Raw genomic sequence first — 18,987 nt, 5'->3', positions numbered from 1 at the left:
CAACTGTCACTTTGATGATCGCTGTCCCAAACAGTTTGTCTGTCACTATTTCTGCAAAGTTATATTTCTCACATTTAAAACAACGGACAAAGACACACGCACACACAAACACTCATGCACGCACGCTCAAACATACACGGACAGACGCACGGACACACATGCACACGCCGGCCCGCCCGCCTGAAGGCACAACCACAACTCACACACACGTAGGCACACACACGTAGGCACACACACACACACACACAAACACGTAGGCACACACACTCACATACGCGGGCGCGCACACGCTCGTACACAAACGCGAACGCACACGCAGATGACTTTTTTTTTAAACGTAAACACAAACATACTGATTCACACAGAAATACCAACACAAACGTGTGTTTGTTTGCGCGAGTGTGCGTGAGTGTTTGTGTGTGTGTGTGTGTGTGTGTGTGTGTGTGTGTTTGTGTGTGTGTGTGTGTGCGTGAGTGTTTGTGTGTGTGTGTGTGTGTGTGGGTGGTTCCACTATTCTTGACGGTGCATGTGAAATCTCACAGGTATGAATTATAATATTCTTGCATATTTGTGCAGGTTGCTTGGTCTGACAGGGATATTTGAGACAGACTGCAGCGATGCCTCGTCATTGTATGGTTTGCTGCGATATCCAGACGTCCCTTGGATGTATTACATCAACCCTGGCGTTCTTCTTTTGCTCTACTGGGTTCTGGCATTCGAGACCACCAGATGGTTCAGGACCAAGGTATTATAGCCAGGCGTTTTTGAGAAAGATTTTTACCTAGACTGTAATCTTTTTGAAAGTCAGAAGTACAGCTTTGCACAATGGCCAAGCCCAAATTAGATACATTTTCAGTATAAAAGAGGTATGGTTAGCGCATCGGGCTTCAGGCCGGAAGTTCGTGGGTTTGAATCCCATCAGAGTCATGTGGGTTTTTCGGGCTATCCATAACATTTCATCATTATCATCCTCGTCTCATCCATATCCAAAATAACAAACAGAACTGGGACAGCAAAAAAGAACAAAATGGAGACCCTCTCGCCCCCCCCTCCCTACAATACATAAAGTAATGAAAATGAAAATGAAATGGAAATACACTACAACAACAAAACAAACAAATAGAAGCAAGAAAACAACAATGATACAAATAACCAATGAAAAAAGAAAAAAGAAACAAAAAGTATAAAAGAGGTACATTCCCAGTATAGCATTGTCTCAAAACGAAAGTGATAAGAGTTGTCCGTCCCTGCCATAGCCCGCGGCGCTGTCGGCGGGTAGTTCCGGTTGTTTTGTTTACGTCCAAAATGGCTGAACGAGAGAAGAAGATAAGTGGTGGAAGGAAACGTTACTGTGTCTGCTGTTCAAACTACGTGGGTAAAGAAGTTGAACGGCGGATTGTCATGCGGTTCCATTTTGCAAACACAAACCGGAACTACCTGCCGTTCCAGGGGCGCAACTCTGTCCGACTATAGCGTTAGTTATGAGACAGTGCTATACTTTCCAACTTGATTCAAAAGAGGAGTAGATTTCCAGTATACCTCAGATGTACTGAATTTTGTTAGCAGTATATTTTTGGTACATTTGAGGTACATTTTTAGGCAAGTGGTACAAGTTTAGTACGTTTTCAGCTTATTTTTGGTATACCAATTTTGTACTGATTCCGACTCTTGAAGTGTATCTTAGAAAGCAATGAATCAAGAATTTTTAAAAGTCACTAGTGTATCTTATCTAGTCAGTGTTGTGTCTTATTGCACCAGGAATCTTTGAAAGTCACCATCTTATTTTACTTAACCGGTAAACTTTCAAAGTCAGCAACACTCACGACTGTGTCTGGCTTGTCATGATAATTAGCCAGGGGAAAAGAGCGTTGGGCTGTCTAAGGAAGGACTGGGTGGCCGAGTGGTAACGCACTTGCGCTCGGAAGCGAGATGTTGCGAGTTCGACCGTGGGTCAGGGCGTTAGCAATTTTCTTCCCCCTTTCCTAACCTAGGTGGTGGGTTCAAGTGCTAGTCTTTCGGATGAGACAAAAAACCGAGGTCCCTTCGTGTACACTACATTGGGGTGTGCACGTTAAAGATCCCACGATTGACAAAAGGGTCTTTCCTGGCAAAATTGTATAGGCATAGATAAAAATGTCCACCAAAATACCCGCGTGACTTGGAATAATAGGCCGTGAAAAGTAGGATATGCGCCGAAATGGCTGCGATCTGCTGGCCGATGTGAATGCGTGATGTATTGTGTAAAAAAATTCCATCTCACATGGCATAAATAAATCCCTGCGCCTTGAATATGTGCGCGATATAAATTGCATAAAATACAAATAAAAAAAATAAAAAAATAAATCCCTGCGCTTAGAACTGTACCCACGGAATACGCGCGATATAAGCCTCATATTGATTGATTGATTGGCTACCACTGCCTAAGGATATTTACTGTTTTGTACCAAGAGAGAGAAAAATCACTGATAAAAGAGTTCAATCTTCAATGTGTTGGGAGTTCTGAACACATATGCGCTTTGCCTTACGTGTGGTATTTTACTATTTTAAAAACGATATTCTTAGAAACAAAATTGTTAACTTGTTAGCCTCATTGGCTTATATTTAATTTAAGAAATGGTTTGCTCAGAACATACTGTATCATTTTGTTTTATTTTACTGTTTCTTGTTGCAGAATGATAGGTTTCTTTAAAACACGATTCACCCCATTTTGTTAGCACCCAATGTTTGTCGGAAAAGTGCCAGGTCACAAAATGGCTAGGGCAATTTCTGAATTGTAATTGTACTAACTCAGTTTTACTTTCTTCATAGAACCTGACACCAGAAGAGATTCTCAAGGACAGTCTCGTGTCCAGCCAAACTCGACTGCGGAAACGCAAGCGTGATGTGGAGCGGCAGGTACCCCCAGATCTGGACGAGGTTTGGTGGAATTACGTCTCATTATCCAACCCACAAAGAGCGTGTTTTCTGTTAGTACTGGCGATGTTGTAGCAGGCTTGGAGTGTCGCCTCAGAGTATTCTCCTGTCTGTCTTTAATTTTTTGCACTTCTGAACTTGGTGCTAAGTCAATTTTGTAGTGGTGAAAACAATTAACAACTTGCAGTGTGGTATGCAACTTTTTTTACTTATTTTCTCTGGATCACTTAGTCTGATTTCAGTTCTGTGGCGTTTGAGACTGTTAGTATAGCAGTTTTCTGATGGTTGAAAGATGCTACCTGTTCAGTGTTAGATTTTCCCCTTTGACTTTTCCAGACCAATCAGATGATTAGCGTAAAGATTTATTTCATAACAGAAACATGAATAGAAAAGTTATCTTCAGGAAGAATTAAGGTACATAGGGTACTCCTGAGACAGTATATATATACAGGGTAATCCTGTTTATGGATATATCCTTGCAACGGAATTTCAGAAGAAAGGAAAATACAAGAACTGCAGTTTGTGCTGCAAATTCTCCCTTTTATATTGCCTTTACCATCCCCATGTCAGCATATCTACGCCTGCGGTCAGGAACTAGAAATTAAAAGACACCCCCCCCCCCCCCCCCCAGCCAGCTAATGCTAAACAATGTATCAGGCTGCACAGAACTGACACAGACATTGATGTTGCAGCAAAAGCTGTTAGATTTTCATCTTTTTGATGGACCAGTTGGTCTTACAAGATTGCTTTTCATGGTTTCATTGCGCTTTTCAGTCAAACCTGAACACTAAATTCTCGAAGATCAAGACACAAAATTGCGTTTAAAAGTTTCTAGAAACGTATACAAATTTGCTTTTTAATTTCTACAAATGCGTACAAAATTGCTTTTAAGTTTCTGCAAATGCATGTCTGATGGTTTGACAATCTTGCCATATTCAAAGGTATAATCACAAGTTTGAAAGTGAATTTTAAGCCTTGAATATCTCTATCGGCTGATGGTGAAACCGGCAACCTGCATGTTGTAATCAAATGAAGAGAATGGTCCGTGGGTGTTGTACACTAGCATGTTGAGATATTGCATGAAGCCTATGGCTGGAACTGTGGTTTTGAGCTTCTTTTCATATATTGTAATTCTGTTGTAGATATGTGTTGTAGCTATCTGTGTGGGAGTCAATGGGGGTGCGAGAGAGTGCATGTGTGAGTGTGTGTGTGTGTGTGTGTGTGTGTGTGTGTGTGTGTGTGTGTGTGTGTGTGTGTGTGTGTGTGTGTGTACCATTTGGGTAACATTTTTCACTGAGTGTTATGTCATGAGTGTAAATAATAATAATAATAATAATAATAAATGAGCATTTATATAGCGCAACATCATAACTTTACAATTATGCTCTTTGCGCTTGACACATTTAAAATTAAAACACAGTTATACAAGCATTTACATCTACATTCATAGTCAGCAACGCTTAATTAAAAGCATACACATGCTCAAAGACTCATTTGTTGTACCTTCGCCTTACTTCAAGTACATGTACTAACAGAATGGTGGCTGTGTGTAATGCTGGTGTAACTCTTAAAGATGTTAACACTTATCGTCTGTATGACTTTACTTGGCTGAAACAATGCTTGGACTAATAATAGAAGAGCTCATACCTTTCCTGTAGCATGCCGTGTATATTATCATATGAAATGAAATAACAGGATTCGTAACAATTAAGCAGACTGATGGTCAGCGATGCAGGTAGTTTGGGTAGATTTGCATGTTAGAGGTAAGATTCAATGTATTTGAAGGGAACGACAGCTTGGTGATTGGGGGGGGGGGGGGGGGGGGAAGAGTGGACGGGAGGGGGATGGAAGGCCAGCTGAGAAGGGGGGGGGGGGGCGGTGGGCACAGGGGTAGTAGCTGGATTTACATTGGACAGAAAGCAGGATGGAGGGGAAGGATCAACTTTGGGATGCTAGCTGCTAAAGGTGGTCTTTACTGCATGCAGATCTTGATCGCGATCTTTTCCAAGTCTGCATGACTTGCGTGGGGATCGAGTGCCAGATTTTTCTTCAACATCACAGCTGAATAAATCATCAGTTTTTATGAGGAATGCGGGATAGTAAAGACTGAGGGTGATCGATATGATATTCTCTAATGCGCTGTTGTGTGAGATGCTGTTCTGTCTGTATTATTAACACATATCACACCTTGGTTTAGTACATGTTTTTGTTGTTGTTGATTTTGTGTTTTTGTTTTGCTTCGCTTTCTCTTTTACTGTTGTTCCAATTTGCTTTCTTTGGTAGTGGCTTTGTAGAGGTGTTTAACAGCTTTTGATATTGAGATATGGCAAAGTGAATACTGTAGTGGCAGTTTTTCTATTGTGGTCAGATTGGCATTAGAATCACTTTTTCTTCCATAGTGATGTTACCATTGCTGGACACACTTTCACGGTTGTAGCTTGCGTCTGTGTTGTGCTTAGTCAGCTTTGTGCAGTGAAAGTAGAACATGTAGCAGCTTGATTCAGTGATCTGTGGGTTGTTTCATCTGTCTTTATGTCGTTTGTAGCTGTTACAATGCAGTCTTTTTTTGTTAGCTGTTGCCGTTTTAGAGATATGCATCTATATTGTTCACATCTGTGACAGGCTTTGCTAAGAAAATATAACATGGTGTTATCCAAGCACTCTGATCTTCTTAGTGTCCATGTTTTATTTCATCACAAGGTGTTTGTAGGTTCAACATAATTGTAATAAAGACAGGCCACACATGGTTCTTTTTTATCTGTGTGATTTCCTCATAAACTTTATGTGGGTGCTCCCAATACAGGCTTAAAAATATTGTGTGGAAGCACAATCTCTATGCAAAAATAAAAGAAGAGAAAAACTATCAAAGAAGGAAGTGTTTTTGAGTCACTTGAGAAAAAGTGACTCTATGTAATCGGTCAGTGTTAGTCTGTCCGGCCGGCCGGCCGTCCGGCCGGCCGTCTGGCCGGCCGTCCGTAGACACCACCTTAACGTTGGACTTTTCTCGGAAACTATCAAAGCGATCGGGCTCATATTTTGTTTAGTCGTGACCTCCAATGACCTCTACACTTTAACGATGGTTTCGTTGACCTTTGACCTTTTTCAAGGTCACAGGTCAGCGTCAAAGGAAAAATTAGACATTTTATATCTTTGACAAAGTTCATCGGATGTGATTGAAACTTTGTAGGATTATTCTTTACATCAAAGTATTTACATCTGTAGCCTTTTACGAACGTTATCAGAAAAACAAGGGAGATAACTAGCCTTTTCTGTTCGGCAACACACAACTTAACGTTGGGCTTTTCTCGGAAACTATAAAAGTGACCGGGCTCAAATTTTATGTGAACGTGACTCATTGTGTTGTGAATAGCAATTTCTTCCTGTCCATCTGATGCCTCATATAATATTCAGAACTGCGAAAGTGACTCGATCGAGCGTTTGCTCTTCTTGTTCACATTTATGCTCATCTCATCTGTATCCTTTTCAGATCCATGAAAGAGTTATGTCATTTTAGGTCATTTAAATCATTGTCAGCTCTTTAGTGGTCTTACAAAGTTACAGCTCTGCCAGTATTATGGCCTAGTGAACTGTTTGGGCTGTGTGTTCTTACCTAATTGTGTTTAAAAAGTAGGCTGTTAATCATGCCAAAACAGTCATCACATTTAGGTTGGTACATGTGCACACAAGTAACCAGAACAAGAGCTCCACAGGAATGCATATTGTCAAAACCATTGTCTCAGAATTAGGTATGGTTAGATGGTTTTAATCGTTCAAATTGCCTTGGAGTTAACACCCATGCATGGTTAAGGAGCCTCAAGAAAAATATGAAGTGCATCAGCGTGAGGCAAAAATCTTGTATGTATTGATCACATTTCTGAATCTAGACAACAGCAGTAATTGAGAGTTATGCGGAACCGTCTCCTGGCACCTAATAGAAACAGAAGCGTTGATAGAAACAGAAGCGTTGAAATGAACAGAAGCATTGATAGAAACAGAAGCGTTGATAGAAACAGAAGCATTGATAGAAACAGAAGCATTGATAGAAACAGAAGCATTGATAGAAACAGAAGCATTGATAGAAACAGAAGCATTGATAGAAACAGAAGCATTGATAGAAACAGAAGCATTGATAGAAACAGAAGCGTTGATAGAAACAGAAGCATTGATAGAAACAGAAGCATTGATAGAAACAGAAGCGTTGATAGAAACAGAAGCGTTGATAGAAACAGAAGCATTGATAGAAACAGAAGCGTTGATAGAAACAGAAGCATTGATAGAAACAGAAGCGTTGATAGAAACAGAAGCATTGATAGAAACAGAAGCGTTGATAGAAACAGAAGCATTGATAGAAACAGAAGCGTTGATAGAAACAGAAGCATTGATAGAAACAGAAGCATTGATAGAAACAGAAGCGTTGATAGAAACAGAAGCGTTGATAGAAACAGAAGCGTTGATAGAAACAGAAGCGTTGATAGAAACAGAAGCATTGATAGAAACAGAAGCATTGATAGAAACAGAAGCATTGATAGAAACAGAAGCGTTGATAGAAACAGAAGCATTGATAGAAACAGAAGCATTGATAGAAACAGAAGCATTGATAGAAACAGAAGCGTTGATAGAAACAGAAGCATTGATAGAAACAGAAGCATTGATAGAAACAGAAGCGTTGATAGAAACAGAAGCATTGATAGAAACAGAAGCATTGATAGAAACAGAAGCGTTGATAGAAACAGAAGCATTGATAGAAACAGAAGCGTTGATAGAAACAGAAGCATTGATAGAAACAGAAGCATTGATAGAAACAGAAGCATTGATAGAAACAGAAGCGTTGATAGAAACAGAAGCGTTGATAGAAACAGAAGCATTGATAGAAACAGAAGCATTGATAGAAACAGAAGCGTTGATAGAAACAGAAGCGTTGATAGAAACAGAAGCGTTGATAGAAACAGAAGCATTGATAGAAACAGAAGCATTGATAGAAACAGAAGCGTTGATAGAAACAGAAGCATTGATAGAAACAGAAGCGTTGATAGAAACAGAAGCATTGATAGAAACAGAAGCATTGATAGAAACAGAAGCGTTGATAGAAACAGAAGCATTGATAGAAACAGAAGCGTTGATAGAAACAGAAGCGTTGATAGAAACAGAAGCGTTGATAGAAACAGAAGCGTTGATAGAAACAGAAGCGTTGATAGAAACAGAAGCATTGATAGAAACAGAAGCGTTGATAGAAACAGAAGCGTTGATAGAAACAGAAGCGTTGATAGAAACAGAAGCGTTGATAGAAACAGAAGCGTTGATAGAAACAGAAGCGTTGATAGAAACAGAAGCGTTGATAGAAACAGAAGCGTTGATAGAAACAGAAGCGTTGATAGAAACAGAAGCGTTGATAGAAACAGAAGCGTTGATAGAAACAGAAGCGTTGATAGAAACAGAAGCATTGATAGAAACAGAAGCGTTGATAGAAACAGAAGCATTGATAGAAACAGAAGCATTGATAGAAACAGAAGCGTTGATAGAAACAGAAGCATTGATAGAAACAGAAGCGTTGATAGAAACAGAAGCATTGATAGAAACAGAAGCATTGATAGAAACAGAAGCGTTGATAGAAACAGAAGCATTGATAGAAACAGAAGCATTGATAGAAACAGAAGCGTTGATAGAAACAGAAGCGTTGATAGAAACAGAAGCATTGATAGAAACAGAAGCGTTGATAGAAACAGAAGCGTTGAAATGAACAGAAGCATTGATAGAAACAGAAGCGTTGAAATGAACAAGCGACTTTCATCTTCATTGTTCGTTCCGTTCAATGTTTCTTATTCTTTCATGTGCGAGGAGACTGAGGTTCTGCATATATCTCTAAGAGCACCTACCGTTGTTGTCCATGTTTAGAGCGATGACTTCCCTTCATAATTAGATCTTATCGTTAGCGTACGTTCTGCCTCACTTGGTTATTATTCTCAAGTTAATTAAGTTTTCCGATGTTCTTTTGTGGACAGTTGGGGTGGGAGACGTCACGTCATTATATTGACAGTGAGGTATCGTATGTTTGAAGCAGAGTGGTTCTCTTTGCATGGTTTGCAGTGATACTCAAACCGGCCCCAACCTCAACAGTTGTGGCCAGAAGTTTGGTTACAGAGGCATGGATTGGCAGTCGGCGTTTACATGGCAGTCTTAACAGTATTGGCGTTAACCGGCAATTACCGGTATTTTACCGGTTGAAACGAGAAAATACCGGAACAAGCAGGGATTTTTCGCCGGTAAAAAACCCAAACAAACAGTACTTTGAGTTGGACTCTTACTGGTTCCACTGACCAGCCTACCGGTTTTTTTCTGGACTGTTTGCATTATTAAAGTTTGCGTACCGGTTTGAAAAAATACTAGCGCCATCACTGGTCTTAAGCAATTGTTGGCAATCATAAACTCCAAATTCAAAAGTAGAAAACGATCAGTAGAGGGATGACATCAGGAATGGTTTTATCATTTCAGATGATTGAATCATTGTCAGCTCTAAGGATAAGGTAGGGTAGATAGTCTTGTGAGTTCACCCTCATGGAAATTCGGGTTGCTTTCCGCTTTACCTCCCTCCGCAGTTAGAACTTGTCTTTGGTTCTCTGCTGCACTCGGTCACGATTCTCAAGTTCCTGAAGTTTTCTGACATTCTTTTGTGGACAGTTGGGGTGGGAGACACCACGCCGTTGTATTGACAGTGAGGTATTGTATGCTTTAAGCATTAAACAATTTTCTCTGCATGGTTTGCGGTGATATTTGAACCCAACACCTAACCAGTTTTGGTCAGCATTGTTAATAGGAGAGGCATGGACTGAAAGGCGTCGTTTAGGCAGATCTGCCCAGCTTATTTTGGTAGGTTTCTGCAGCCTAGATTGTTTATCTGAAAGATTGCAGCCTGTAATGTTTATCTGAAAGATTGCAGCCCAGATTGTTTTTTTTTGTTTTTCTGAAAGATTGCAGCCCAGATTGTATTTGTGTTAACTGGTTGACAAGGACAGATGGAACTGATTTGATGTTTGGTTTATTACTACATCTACACCGATATGTATGTTAAATGAACAGATTGAAATGTTAAATGAAACTGTTTTCAAAGAAGCATGCACAAAAGCCCTGATATACTTGTATCAAAAGCAGCATGGCTTTGTCATGAAATTGCCGTCAAGTACAGAGATTCCTGTTTTGTTGAATAGCTGTCCCTACTAACTATCATTAGTTGCATAGACCTATAATCATATGAACAGTTTTGTGACATTCTTACGTAAATTGAGTTGGCTTGAGTTGGTATTTTCTGTCATATTCTTTATTCTTCTAATTTGCTTCGTTGTTTAAATGGGTTGTCTTCATTATCCTAACATACAACTGCAGTATTATTGTGAACTTAGACTTTGAAATAAATGGGTGATAACCGTAACATCTGTAAATTTAGAGGCATTAGAACAGTTCACCAGACAATGAATAAAAGAAACATGGTGACTTTGTTTTTGAGGAACAAATATATAGGTATAATTCAAACAATTGTGTTTGTTTTACATTCAGAACAAGTCTTAATGAGTCAGAACAGGTTTAAGGGCCCCGGGTAGCTCAGGTGGTAGAGCACTGGAGTTGTGATCGAAAGGTCGCTGGTTCGAATCCGGGCCGGGACAGACACGGGTCAACTTTATGTGCAGACCCAGAGACGGTTTCCATCTCCCACCCCCGTGTCACCACAGTGGCATGTAAAAGACCTCGGTCATTCTGCCATAAGTGTAGAGATGGCTGATACCACTTAAACAAGCAGACAGTTGTGTATCTCATCTAAAGTCGGGGTAAAACCCGGGTACATGCCCCTAATGGTTTTGCCGTGAGGGCGTAAAACTGGAATTTCTCCCCCATTGGCCAGGTTTGGTTTATTTTTGTTTTCAGATGATACCCTTAACACAGTGGAATCCCTGTGTTCAACAGTCTGTGAGAAAATAATGGAATTTTTGTCTGTCACTGCTGCATATTTAAGATACTCTCTCCCTTTTCTTGTGCTGGCAACGCTAAATTTAGCTCTGTGGCCTACTATTACAAGGCTTGGTCTCCTGGAGATGGCTGTTTGGCTTTAATTTTGTTTCTGAAGTACCCCCTCCCACCACCCTTTCCTCTGCTTCCTTATCAGTCTGATGTACATGCAAATGCACTCAGGTCACTTGCAACTTGCAACAGAAAGTTTAAAATGAAGGGCAGGAAAGGGGAAAAAGCTTGGGTATGTTGATGTGAACATGTAGGGATTTATGTCGCCCTGGTACTACGTAACTCCTCTGTGCATGCGTCGATACTCTTGTAACATTTCCATTAATGACAAGAACTCTCTTGATTCCGAAGGGTAGTACAGTTGTAAATACTACATTGTCACCATCAACCACAGTGAGATTATTTTAGCTAGGCTGCTGCAGAAGTTTATGATTTCACTTGTTTGGGTGGCACTTTAGGGAAAGAAGCCCTGCTTCAGTGCTGTTTTTATTCATTCTCTATCTCAGAGACTTTTTTGCCTCACTTTTTCCCATTACGTGCATTTCAGTTACTGGCTTTGGTAATGTTCTGCCAGTGCTGGCTTTTACTATTTCTGAGTGAATTGAGTTGGCTTTTCACATTTGCCATTTTTCACATTTGCTACCCAGGCTTCTACCATTTCTCAGTGAATGAGTTCCCCTTTTCACATTTGCAGGTGGTAGTTTCTTTTTCTTTTTCTTTTGTCTTCTTTGGTAACAGAGGCATTTTGCTTCATTGTTTACGAGGCTCCATTAATTTGTTGTGAAAGATTTATGTCCCCTTTTGCGGTTCACAGAATTCATTTTGATGGATGTTTACCTACTTTTTACCTACTTTCACAGTACGGTACTGTTTCCTTGGATCACAATTTGTGGTTCTGCTCGAATTACGGATATGATCGTTTCTCATTGTAATAATGTCAGGTTTTGCTTCATTTAATAGTTTGCATGGTTCTGAGTTTGACAAAGTATATCTGAAAGTTCTTCACATTCTGTTAACCATGTGAAGTCAGTATACTGACACATTCCTGACTTAATGAATTTGCTGAGTGAATTCCTTACAAATCTCCTTCTCAAATGTGAGCATCACATTTCTCTTTGAAATTGGTTCTGAGTAAATCTATATATGTACCATAATCTGCATTGTTCATACTATTGTGTGATATCCCTGATATTGAATTCTTGAGTAGTTTCATGCATCTTGGTTGAACTCCTAAACTTCATGATAAGTGACCTAAGCCACTGCTTGTTGAGCAAAAGCAAACTACGATACGGCTAGCAGTTGCTTAATTTAATGATATATCTTGTAAACCGTATACAACATTTTGACTTAGATTTGACTAAATAAGTAGCTATAGTTTTCTCATAATTCTATGAAATGATTTTCTTTTCAGTGTTGAAACATTTAGAACATAGTTTTAGTGACAAAATAACCCATAAAGAAGCCTGCATTTATTAGCAAGACTACTTTGAGCATGCAAGTGTTCATGCTGTACCTGGTCTCTTTGATGTACTTGAATAAAAATCTAGAGACGCAGGTGTGCACTTTTTTCTCCGTAGTAGTTTCAGTTTTTGCTTTGGAGGAGCCAGATTGCATCAAGCTTTGTAGTGCTGAAGTGTGGCACTTTGATAGCTATTTTAGTGATTTTATTCAATGGTGGCACCTTTCATAGTGAATTTAGTGATTTTCTTCAGGTAGTGAATTTAGTGATTTTCTTCAGGGATGGCACCTTTGATTGTGAATTTAGTGATTTTCTTCAGTGGCAGCACCTTTGATATTAATTTCAGTGATTTTTTGGGCTTTTTTACTGTGAATTTAGTGATGTTTGTTCAGGGGCAGCTGACTGTTCATAGTGATTTTAGTGATATTTGTGGCTGTTTTACTGTGAATCATCTGACGGCTTTGGTGTCGGTGTTGTAACAGACGGGTAGCCTCGTGTTCTCTGGGTCCACGTATGGCGACGATGGTGCTGACGATGAAGAGGTGAGTGTGTTTTGTCAGGCATGATACAGGCACTTACTTTAAGCTTCAATCTTGTGTGTTTTGATAGACGAATTCCAAAAATAACTTTGTCGGGTTTGTATGGGTTGTGGGAGAGTGACCTTTTCTTGCAAAACCTCATATAAGTATTGGAGGGGCCATGAATCACTAGTGAGGGGTCTGTCGGAAACATGTAGAAACATGCATGTGTTTCCTTCACACCCCTCGCTAGTGATTGTCCCCTCCAATGTGTGTACGAGGTTTGTACAAGGTTTGTACGAGGTTTGTACAAGGTTTGTACGAGGTTTGTACAAGGTTTGTACGATGTTTGTACAAGGTTTGTACGAGGTTTGTACAAGGTTTGTACGAGGGTTGTACGCGGTTTGTATGAGGTTTGTACGAGGGTTGTACAAGGTTTGTACGATGTTTGTACAAGGTTGTACGACGTTTGTACAAGGTTTGTACAAGGTTTGTACGATGTTTGTACAAGGTTTGTACGAGGGTTGTACAAGGTGTTGTACGAGGTTTGTACGATGTTTGTACAAGGTTTTACGAGGTTTGTACAAGGTTTGTACGAGGTTTGTACAAGGTTTGTATGATGTTTGTACAAGGTTTGTACGATGTTTGTACAAGGTTTGTACGAGGGTTGTACGAGGTTTTGTACGAGTGTTGTACGAGGTTTATACAAGGTTTGTACGAGGGTTGTACGAGGTTTGTACGAAGTTTGTATGAGGTTTGTGCGAGGTTTGTACAAGGTTTGTACAAGGTTTGTATGAGGTTTGTGCGAGGTTTGTGCGAGGTTTGTACGAGGGTTGTACAAGGTTTGTACTAGGTTTGTACAAGGTTTGTACGAGGTTTGTACAAGGTTTGTACGATGTTTGTACAATGTTTGTACGAGGGTTGTACGAGGTTTTGTACGAGGGTTGTACGAGGTTTGTACAAGGTTTGTACAAGGTTTGTACGAGGTTTGTACAAGGTTTGTATGAGGTTTGTACAAGGTTTGTACGATGTTTGTACAATGTTTGTACGAGGGTTGTACGAGGTTTGTACGAGGTTTGTACAAGGTTTGTACGAGGTTTGTACGAGGTTTTGCCAAATGATGTGACTCTTCCACCACCCATACAAACCTAACGGAGTTGTTTCAGAAAATTGTCTATTTAAAACACAAAACAAAAAAACAACACTCAGAAAGGACTTTTTTGTGTATTTTCTGCTCATAACTCTTCAGGGAGCATGCTTGCTGATTCACTGGCAGATTTGTTTCATCTTCACACACCTTGGTTCTCACAAGGTAGTGGAAAGCTATTTTTTTTGTTTTAATTTAACGAACAAACAACAACACTCAAACAGACTTTTTTTTAAAAACTTTCTGTTCATAACACTTGTGGGAGCGTCCTTGCTGATTCACTGGCAGATTTTTTTCATCTTCACACACTTTGGTTCTCACAAGGTAGTGGAATTACTGGAAAGCTTTATTTAGTTCTATCTGTACAACACGCAAGGAGGTTTCTTGGACCTCCAGGTGTATTTCTCACTTTTATTTTGTTCTGTATTGTTGGTCGACATCTCATTTCAATGGATTTGTTTTCACGAGCTCTTGGTTTTAGACTCCAGTTGAGTTGATCACAGCAAGGGTGTGTATAATTGAAGGTTTAAGATTTACAACTCTGTTATGATTCATTTATACATTTTAGCTTGAAGATGTGGTCAAGGTTTTTGTTTGTTTTTCTGTCTTACTGAGATGTGTCGGTCAAAGGTGTCAACACAGGGCTTTTATTTAAACATTTCGTTCAGGAAAATAAATTATTCTAATATTTAATAATGAATAAAGGGTGTTTATTATTTGTTGACACTCTCTTTTTCTGGGGATATTTTGGGGTAATTTTGTTTCTTCTCCATTTCACTTTTTCTTTCATTCAGTGTGTAAGACATAACAACTTTCATTAAACTGAGGTCCATTCCGCATCTCACACTTCTGTCTTTCTGTTGGATTTTATTTTCAAAGTTTCTGTAAGCTTTTTTTTCTACTTTGGAATTGGTGACTGATAGACTCTGAAGTCATTTCTTCATGTGAATTGTGAGATGGTTGTTTTTATCTTGGGGTATATTAGTCATCTCTGAACACCATTTTTTTCTTACTTCATTAATTGGTAACATGGAATCATGTTTCTGTTGTCCATCAATTGACTGCTGGAAGCACTGCTTAGTTGTGTGTGTGTGTGTGTGTCCGTGTGTATGTCTGTGTCTGTGTGTGCTGTGTCTGCACATATGTCTGTGTGGGTGCATATGTGTTAAAGTAGGAATGATATATTAGGGAAGCTCAAAGCCATAGTTCCATTTTGCGTATAATTATCAGCTTCAGGAGTAAGTCTCAAAAACAGAAAGACAGACAGAAGAAAGGACAGAGAAAGTGACAAGACAGATAGAAGAACAGCTGACCAGAAGCAGATGCAAGTGGAAACAATTTCATTTACTGGTAAAACTAAGGATTAAAAAATATACAACGAACAACACATGCTTGTATCCTTGAGACATAATTCCGCCATACCTTTTTATTATTTTGTTTATGCATTAGTTTATCAGGTTACATTTGTTACAGAATTCTAAGTACATGTACAATTTAGCAGTGTATTTTTCTTTGGAATCTTTTTACATGTAATTGGTCACTTGAGTATAAAATCATGACATGAAGAAGGAGATATCTTGTTCCATGATTGATTGATTTTTCTTCTGAACATTATTTTGAAATAAGGTGTTGTCACCTGTCGCGGTCTACCAGCTTTATTGGTGTGCATGTGTGTTTAGGCAGCCAATATTGTTGTGATACACTTTATGTTACACAAGGCTTTATTGTGCGCTCTGGTGGATATGATGATCTTACCACCTTCATATGCAATATGCATGAAAGGACATTTACATGTACCAATTGAATAAAATATTAAAAACAGGAATATTCAGCTAAATGTTTTATTGAAACTAGATTTCTGGGCCATTATTTCCAGTTTTAAAGGACCATATAACTAACTGAATGAAGTTTATTTCCCTAACAGTTGTCTTCTGTTTGCATGCTGGGACTGATGGTCTGTAAACTTAACATTTAAAACTTTTGTTTCATACCAGAAATTTATTTTGGATCTTTTTGTCATGATTTTGGGACACATTTAGGAAAAATAAGCTTAAAGCCACAGTGCGCCTCCCATAAACCATCACAGATACTGTCAGGCTTTTACACACAGTACAAACACCCTTCCATTTGAACGCTCACCAAACGGGAACATCCTAGTGCCCTCCGTAAAGAGCGAGCAATTTTCAAAGAATTTATTTTTGCGTGGTTTATCTTGCTCCTGAGCCATCGTAAACCCGTGTGATCCAGTTTCCCTTTTTCACAATGTAGTCGTCAGTTAGTAATTTGAATGCGACTCGCTGTGAGCTTATCTGCAATAGCACATTATTATGTACCTCTCACTATGCACGAAACAAACGGCTGTGGTTCACAAGAATTCTAGCGATGACTTTTGACTGTTCAGAGGAACTGGCGATGCCTATAAACCATCGTCTGCTACGAGAACCACGACCTTGCTTGATCCTGCTTCCGGGCTTTTCTTTTTTCAAACTTTCAAAACTTCGAATTGTACTGATCTTGTCTTGATGAAAAAAGAATTCTTTTATGATTTAAGAATGTTTGTGTAACAAGCTGTCAATTTATTATTTATATTTTAAAAGTTAGGTCTAGCGCCAAAACGCACCTTGGTCCGATTGTTTCTGAGCAATCGGCGCAAAATTAGTTCTTTAAAAATTGCTCGCTCTTTACGTAAGGCACCTAGGATGTTCCCGTTTGGTGAGCGTTCAAATGGAAGGGTGTTTGTACTGTGTGTAAAAAGCCTGACAGTATCTGTGATGGTTTACGGGAGGCGCACTGTGCCTTTAACTACAGTTACTTAATTTTTGTGGCTCTACTCTCTTTCACTCCTATATGCAATGTTCCAGTAAATGCGTAAGGATTTTGACTATAACAAAAACATCAACAACAAAACAGCAAAGAGAGATGAAAAAAGAGTACAGGCACATTCCTGTGGGAAACAAATACTACTACATTCAGCCATGCATCGGTATGGAAACTGTCAGCGCTGTGGGTAAATATTTTGTAAGCAACATCACTTAATCCCTGTGTGACACTGAAACTTTCAGCGGCTGGTGGACGAAGGGGAGAATGTCAACTATAACAGCATTGAACAAGGGGGGGAGGCCACCCCGCAAGTCCCCGGCACCTCACAACGCGAGAAAAACGACGAACCATCTGAATTCAGCCGTTCCATATCCAAGCCAGGCGAATCAAAGCGGGTGCCCCTGGTCTCTGTCTTCATGTTTGCCATGAAGCAGAGTTACGTCCTCATGCTGATCGCCATGATGGTGAGTTCAGAATAAAAAGAAACAAGAGTTGTAGGTTATTAGAACGGTAAATTTTTGACCAAATAAAACGTTACATTTACAGTACGTCAAACGTGAGGTCTTTGAAGCAGACAGACAAACAAACACATATGTGACCCTCCACCACGGAATGAGTCGCATGTCACCTTTGCATGATTTTCATATTTGTACATTTTTCTAAAGAGTTTTTTATGCTCTATCCAGTGGTGAAAACCGTTTTAGAAAAGAGCAAAAACTGTTTGAGTTATAAGCCTGTGACTAAGGTGACCCTCACGCTGTTACCATACACTCTCCGGACTTATATCAAGCCTAGCGCAGAACCACGCGAGGTGACATGCGACTCATTTCGTGGTGGAGGGTCACAAATAATGAACTTATCTCTAAATCGTCGATGGATCTCGCATTCAAGATGCCATCTAGGCAATGATCAGTGACCTGCCATGGTGAGTTAAGACTTCTTGTTGTGACTCTGTTAAATCGATTTTTGTCGACATGCAGGTTGCTGCCTGCCATCTTCAGAGTTGTTTTTTTTAATTGTTGATGGGGGGCTGAGACATATTATTGATAAAAGTCAGACATTACAGATGGTAGCAGGTACAGTGTAACCTTTTTTTTAGACCTTCAAGAATCTGAGCAAATCAGGTCTTAAAAAGGAGGGTGTTTTAATGTGGGGGTACTTACAGACGTTAAGAACAGAAGATCTGAAAAATCTAGTTCTTAAGTAACGGGGAAGTCTTAAAACGGGGGATCTTAAAGGGCGGTTCCACTGTGATTCATATGGGAAATTGACTAAAGCTTTAGTGCCCTATCTTTGGCAGGACTCGTGCTCTTTCCTTGTCTGCAGGCATGGAGTATCAAGTACCTCAGCTGGCTGACGTTTGTCTTGCTTCTCGGTGTCCTATCTTTGTCAGAACTCATGCTCTTTTCTTGTGTGCAGGCATGGAGCATCATGTACCTCAGCTGGCTGACGTTTGTCTTGCTCCTCGGAGCCTGCATCCTGTGGATGTTGCCCAACTCACGCCGAGCATGCCTGGTGACCTCGCCCTTGCTGGTGCTGTACAGCATCTGCTTGCTGCTGGCCCTGTACGTCTACAACATGGACCTGGAGAAGGAGCTGCCGACCGCCGCTGGCAAGATTGAGATGAAGGAGATTGGCCTCATGCGCTTCGACACTGCTCCGCCTGATCTGGCTTTCCAGGTGAGTGGTGTGATGTTGGGGGGGTTGGTGTGTGTGTGTGTGTGTGTGTATATGTGTGTGTGCGTGCATGTGTGTTAGGAGGGGGTAGTGGTGGTGAATGTGAAGGGGTGAAGGGTTTCGGTGTGGGGTTGGGGGGGGGGGGGGGTGAGTGGTGTGCTTGTTTGTGTGTGTGCATGAATATCCATGTGTCTGTAATTAAGCATGTGTGTGTGTGTGTGTGTGTATATAAACAGGTGCTCAAGTTCATACTGCCCCCAACCCCCACCCACCCCTAAAGGGCTCTTCCAGTTGAGACATTTAGATTTGTGAGAGTAGACTTCTGATTGAGATTACAACTACAAGGTCTTCATTCAGCTTGATGAGCGTACAAGTCTCATTTAATAGCTTAACAGCATTGTCCAGTTGGTTAACGAGGTAGATCAGTCTCACGGATTCTGCCCTTC

General features: G+C 40.1%; 1 protein-coding gene across 3 annotated transcripts in view; it reads left to right on the top strand.

Moving 5' to 3' along the window:
- Positions 1–18,987, top strand: part of LOC138963088 (piezo-type mechanosensitive ion channel component 2-like) — a 185,969-nt gene that overhangs the window by 48,897 nt on the left and 118,085 nt on the right. For 2 of the 3 annotated variants that reach the window (XM_070335110.1, XM_070335101.1), the window contains exons 7-11: positions 577–745; positions 2,809–2,916; positions 12,862–12,921; positions 17,107–17,328; positions 18,284–18,544. In XM_070335110.1, the coding sequence (XP_070191211.1) occupies positions 577–745; positions 2,809–2,916; positions 12,862–12,921; positions 17,107–17,328; positions 18,284–18,544 (820 nt within the window). The remainder of the gene's footprint in view (positions 1–576; positions 746–2,808; positions 2,917–12,861; positions 12,922–17,106; positions 17,329–18,283; positions 18,545–18,987) is intronic. The other variant, XM_070335119.1, reaches the window with a different exon arrangement.

The sequence above is a fragment of the Littorina saxatilis genome, linkage group LG1 (genome assembly GCF_037325665.1).
Source record: "Littorina saxatilis isolate snail1 linkage group LG1, US_GU_Lsax_2.0, whole genome shotgun sequence".
Lineage (NCBI taxonomy): Eukaryota > Metazoa > Mollusca > Gastropoda > Littorinimorpha > Littorinidae > Littorina > Littorina saxatilis.
Note: the sequence above shows the minus strand (reverse complement) of the source record. Positions and strands in the feature narration are given on the sequence as shown.